At 47.6% G+C, this 5,986-nt stretch overlaps 1 protein-coding gene across 1 annotated transcript; it reads left to right on the top strand.

Moving 5' to 3' along the window:
• Positions 1-3,568: 3,568 nt before the first annotated feature.
• On the top strand, positions 3,569-5,098 carry LOC115298145 (peptidoglycan recognition protein 3-like). Its single transcript, XM_029946548.1, has 3 exons — positions 3,569-3,648; positions 3,838-3,945; positions 4,763-5,098. The coding sequence occupies exons 1-3, from the start codon at positions 3,606-3,608 to the stop codon at positions 4,966-4,968; spliced, it is 357 nt and encodes a 118-aa protein (XP_029802408.1). The 5' UTR covers positions 3,569-3,605; the 3' UTR covers positions 4,969-5,098.
• Positions 5,099-5,986: the final 888 nt, after the last annotated feature.

The raw sequence follows: 5,986 nt of genomic DNA, 5'->3' as shown, positions 1-5,986 counted from the left end.
AGCCCTAATATTTTTTATATTAAGGATCTAACATCTACCTTTCATTTTCTACAAGTACTTAGAATTCCCCTCTTCTTTCTAGGTGGGATGCTACCTGATTTGTGGATCATTTAATAAAGCTAACTAGGTCTTCAAATGTACGCTGCTGAATTTTTTTTTTTTTAATCAGAGCCCAGTGTGTAGAACATAGGGGTTATCCAAGTAGAATCTCAAGTGAGCAGTGTGCTTTTCAGGATCTCCGGTCTCAGTACTCACATTTTAGATGGCTGCAACTGTAGTACCCTTGGCAGAGCATGACTGAAAAGTCTTATCTATAGACCTCTTCAGAGAAGGTCTCTCCTCAGAGAAGGGGATTTTAGGATACCAGAGGTGAAGACTGAGATGACTGTCTGGAGTGAGTGAAAAGGTGGAGAGCTTTGGTTTATAGGATACTTCTGGTTTACAGGATACTTGTTAAGGCATTTGTTTCAGACAGTTTGATGCTGAGGTGGAGGTGGTGGATGCATGGGTTAGCTGGCCACCAAGTCAGGTAAGATCTAATGATGATGGCACATTGTGTGCTGCTTCCTGAAATGTAGCTTTCTATTTCTTTGCCCCCATCTTACTGTCTGCTGATGGCCCAGGTGGTATGGGAAGAATAGGGTGGGATGTTGTTGAATGACTTCCATCTACAGCCTTGACACTCCTGGAGCAGATCTGCCTCCAAGGCCAAGAAGTCCCCAGATGTTGGGTTGGCTGGGCTTCCCAAGCATTGGGAATGAGGAAACAGCTCAGGGAGCCTTGGGCAATTATGTCATTTCCCAAGGAGGCGGTACTTGGGCTTATTCACAGGGTGAGGCCTTGCTCTCAGCTTGAGTCTGGTCTCCCCCAGTTACTCCTGGACGGAGCCTGCTGGGAGCCTCAGAACTCTGCCCCCTCTCCACCTTCTATTAGGAATCTAGGTGTTCTTTTTCTCTCCAGAAAGCTAGGGCCCAAGTACTCCCTTACCAGGGAAGGAGTGCCCACTGGTGAGAGGCATCCTGAAGGCCTGGAAGGTGGCAGCTGGAGAAGGAGGGCAGGGCCAGAAGCCAAGTCTGAAGGAAGGAATTGCCAGCTAATGAAGGGGGAGCCACCTGCACCCTGCACCTTGTGCACCTTGTATTCTGCACCCTGACCTGTGGAGCTGGGACAGCATGGAACCCACAGGTATTTCTGAGTGTGGGTGTGAGTGTGTTTCTTGTTGAAAAGCCCTCTCCCTTGGAAGGGACTGGATTCTATCTAGTTAAAATGTTAACATGGTGGAGAAAGTTCCTTGATCTTCCCTCTTGAACTCCTCCTCCAAAAAAATTTCTACTTTAAATTCTACTAAATGAGTTTAGTTCTACCATGCCTGGATCTTTCTTGCCAAGGTTGTGGGTTCTGGAGTTAACTCTACTCAATTTATTTCCTTTCTGTCTAGCTCTGACTCCCTATTGGTTATGTCTCACTTGGTCCCTGTTCTATTGCGTCTTCATAGCAGTATGAACCAAGGCAAATGAACCCTGGCACCAGGCAATCCTGCCATCTCAGTTTTTGTGATTAGTGGTGGGGGTGGGAGGTGTCACTAGTCTTTGCCTTCGTGTGATGAGGGGCTGGGCTCAAGCCTTGCAATTTCAGCTGTGTGATATGACAAGCTCAGGACAGCATTTGCCACTTAGACACTCATGGTTGGGAAAGCACAATGAGCAAGTGACCTGGATCCAAACCTCCTATTGACCAGAATTGATTCCTGGTTTCTAAATAGCTTTGCAAAAGGCCAACTTGTTTTCTGGGAGGCCAGTAACAGGGCTTCCATACTGGACAAGTTAAACCTTACCTCTCACTTGGCTAAAAAGGAAGGTTGAACACATGTTATCTGCAATGGACTCATTTCATCTTCAGTGACAGTTTTTCCCAAATGAATGGAGTCCTACGTGTTACTCACTGAGAGACTGCTTATCTGGTTCCAGGAAGCTTCCATGTGCTCAGGTCTTAAACTTAAATGGTTCTAAACATTTTCCATGTGGGGACTACTGATTATATTATAAACACTCTGGAGGTCAATGATATACCTTATTTTATCTGAAACTTCCCTCTATCATTTCTCAGTAGGATAACCAGGAGAAAAGTTGTTTGGGTTGTCATCTTGGGGAACTGGTATTTCATTTTGACTGAGCCTAAGCAAGCAATTCATTTCTGCCCAAGAGAGTCAAAAAGATTCCTGCAGCCAGAAAGGACCACAGAGATCCTACGATTTAACCTCTTGGGCCCACGTTGAGAATCTCCAGCATCAGAAACTTGGACAGACTGTGAAGAAACTCCAGGCAGAGGCTGTGGAGTCATGCCTGGGTATGAATCCTGATCTGCCACTACTGGTTGGGTAACTTTGGGCAAGAGCTGTTAGCACCTTCACCTTTACTGAGCACCTGCTGAGGGTCAGGCTCTGTGCTGGGGACCCTGAGACCCGTAGGCAGGTGCTGGCTCTCAGTTTGATAGAGAGGCAGGCAAGGGTGTCATGCAGTGCGGTGGGTATCCTGTTTGAGTAGTGAGCATAGGTGGGTTAACTGTCAGCATCTTTCCCAGGGCCAAACTCCACACTAACCCTGTTGCACCCTGGGACCACATGAGGATTCTGCTGTTGCTTCTTATCTTCTCTGCTCGGGATTTCCAGGTCTGGGGTGAGTTTACTTTTATTGGGTCAGAAGTACCAAACTATTTGTAAGTCGTCCTCTTTATTGCTCATAGATTGCTCCTTCTGGCCCATCCTTGCTCCCCATTAGAGCCTAGCTCAGGTGTCCCTTGCCCTGCTGAGAGTTGCTCAAGTCCTCAGTAATCTCTCCAGCCAGCCCAGCACACCTTGGCCTTAGTGTCATGGTCATGAATTTGCTCCTGTCAATTTCACAGAAGGACAGAATGGAGACCCTTGACTTAGAGACAAAGATACAAGCTGAGCTCCATTGTAGCAGTGACTTATCCAAGGTCATCTGACAGCTTTGAGGAGGCCACTGAGTATAGTCGCAGTGAATGCAGCTTGGGTCAGACAACCTAGGTTGGAGTCCAAGTCCATGGCTTAAACCCATATCGTCTTAGACAAATAGCTTAACCTCTCTGAGCCTTAGTTTCTCCTCTGTGTTGAGGGAGTGGTTAATTTTCTTTGCTCATCACATATACTTTTTTTTAAGCCACAAATCTGATAAGGCTCCTGAAAGTGTTTTGTAAACTACAGGGCTGGCTTGTGTTGGTGACACTCTGCTATAGGTTTTGCTCCTATGATCTCTGGTACTGAACAGGCAGAAGAGGCATGTTGATGATGACTAATCCTCAATTAATCCCATCTCAAAAATCTAGTTTGTGAGGACAGTCACAACAATCTGTAAATTTCTGTATTTCAAGACCCTTCTCACAGTTTGTGAGTTTGAGCCCTGCATCCGGCTCTGGGGATTCTCCCCCCGCTCTGCCTCATGCTTGACACATGTGTACGTGTTACCACCAAATAATGATCACCACCTTGATATGTGACCCTCTGGTCTTAACATAGGTATGTAGGTGAGGCAAGAGAACTAGAGCTGTGCATATGAGGGGCCAGAAGAGATGGTGGTGCCCCTGGAATGAAGGGGATTTGGGAGGGGATAAAGCCTCATTGGGGAAGATGTGAGAGGGAGAGGTGGGGTGAAGCCAGAAATGGCTATAGTTCTCTTTTGTGTTGTGTCCTAGAAGATACCCGGGGACTTGGGGGAGTAGAGAGGCTGCGGACTCTGGGGCTGGAACGTCGAGTCCGTGCCTCTTCGCTGGTCCAGGTATTCTCCAAGGACCAGCACTAAGTGCAATTTTCCTTTGCAGGGGATTCCCCACTGTTCTTCTGGAATGAAACCCAAGCCAGAGGATTGTCAGAGGGCCTTCTGGACTTGTTTGTTGGCATCTCTCAGCTCATTCATAAGGGTCGAAATGGTGAGGTGGTTTGGGATTAGCTCAGGTGGCCAGAAGTGTTTCTCAGGACTTAATTATGCCTGGGCCGGGTTTGTAAGTGGGATTGAATCCCACAAGTCATCTGCCAATGACTCCCATGGATTGTCCTGAATCTCAGGCAAAGGTGGGTTCCAAGAAGGAGGAAAAACCCAGGGACCAAGAACAAGACCCTCAGTCTTCAGCTGTCAGTAGAAGGGTAGAGACACCCTATCCTTCAGAAAGCTCCCAGGTACTTCCAACATGAATGAGCCCTCAGGGATCCTAGGGTCCAGTGTGGAGCTCTCAGCCCTGCCCACAGTGCATTTTTACACGGAAGAAGGACATGTACCTGATGCTCAAGGAACTTCCTAAGGGCTCTAATCTGAGGAGAGATGTAGAGCTTTCCTCAGAGAGTCACCATTCTGAGGTGAAGTCCACACAAAAGATAGACCAGAGACCCAGGGCAAGTGCCAGTGAGGACAATGCATTCATACTGAAGTGCTTTATGAGATAGCAGCTCAGAGCCCCGGTTAGCATAGAGTGTCACAGAGGCTGCTTTCTGGAGGTGAGGAGTGCAAAGCAGGCCAGGGTGGGCTGAGGGGGATTTGTTCTTTAGGATATACAATGAGGGAGTATATGAAAAACAAGACAGCTTTACTTCTGAGGCTGGTAGAGTCTGCATGGGGACTGGCTTTAGCCATAATGGACTATGGAGATGAGAAGGGGAGACTGTGGGTGGTGAAGGCCTCCAGGGGACTCTCCCAGGCCTGAAGAAGAAGTAATAGTGCCTGCTGTATGCCATCTTGTGGTCCCTTTGCAGAAGCTCCCACCATTGTCTCCCGCAAGGAGTGGGGAGCAAGGTCACTGACCTGCAGGGCCCAGCTGACCCCACCTTTGGTCTATGTCATCACAAACCACCTCACAGGGATGGAGTGCCAGAAGCAGGATGTTTACAGCCAGAGGCTTCGGGGCCGTCAGTCCCATTCTATCTACACCAAAGGCTGGTGCGATGTGGCCTACAAGTAAGAGAATGGGCGGGTCCTGGAACCACATTCAAGTCTGCCTCTGGTGGGGCCACCCAATTTCCCTTGTCTAGTTTCCCATCTTCCCACTCGTGTTGTTTTTATAATGAATAAAAAATGTTAAAACAAATAAACAAAATCCAGAATCCTCAGAGGTGTTTAGGAGGGATGGCTATGAGCTATTTATTCAAAGGTGGTCTTGGACACTGGAGGATCCTGGAACAAGGGAGATTGTGTAATAACTACAGTTGCTCTTGGAGGCCTCAGAACACTACAGTTTACAAATATCTTCACAAGCATTACCTAGGCCCTCCCATCCACTCTGAGGAATGGGTAGGAGAAATATTACCACCCTGTGTCAAAGGTAAGGATGCCATGATCTAGAGTACACAGAATTTATTCAGTTAGGGAGTGTGGACCTAGAGCTCTTCATAAACTGCCTGCTGCTCCAACAGTCTACACACAGACAGTGAGGAGCATTCTCCCACTGGGTTCCTTGGAGAGCCACTTTGCACTGAGGTCTGATCTCATGGGGAGTGGTGGTGGGGATTGAGAGGAGAGAGCCCCATGTTAAAACAAGTGTGAGGCATGGAGAGATTTGGAGGTTGTGTATTAAGTGTCTATTCTGAGAATTATCAGTGGAGGGCCAGAGCCTCTTCTTTCCCCCTTAATAGGAGTACCTGGGTGGCTCAGTTGGCTCAGTATCTGACTTGTTTTCAGCTCAGGTCATGATCTCATGGTTTGTGAGATGGAGCCTTGAGTCATTGGGCTCTGCACAGTGGGGAGCCTGCTTGTGATTCTCTCTCTTCCTCTCTCTCTGTCCCTCCCCACATGAGCGCGCACACACACTCTCCCTCAAAATAAATAAAAATAAACTTAAAAATTTGTTTAAATGAGGATATGTATATAGGCACACATAATCTCCAATTTGTATGATATGGCTGACTATTGCCATAAGGGGCTGTTCACATTAGACTATCCAAAGGCTGCTGCAGAGTGACAGAGGTACCTACTGAGAGTCT

Source organism: Suricata suricatta, chromosome 8, assembly GCF_006229205.1.
Source record: "Suricata suricatta isolate VVHF042 chromosome 8, meerkat_22Aug2017_6uvM2_HiC, whole genome shotgun sequence".
Classification (NCBI taxonomy): Eukaryota; Metazoa; Chordata; class Mammalia; order Carnivora; family Herpestidae; genus Suricata; species Suricata suricatta.
This window is presented reverse-complemented; position numbering and strand designations above follow the sequence as displayed.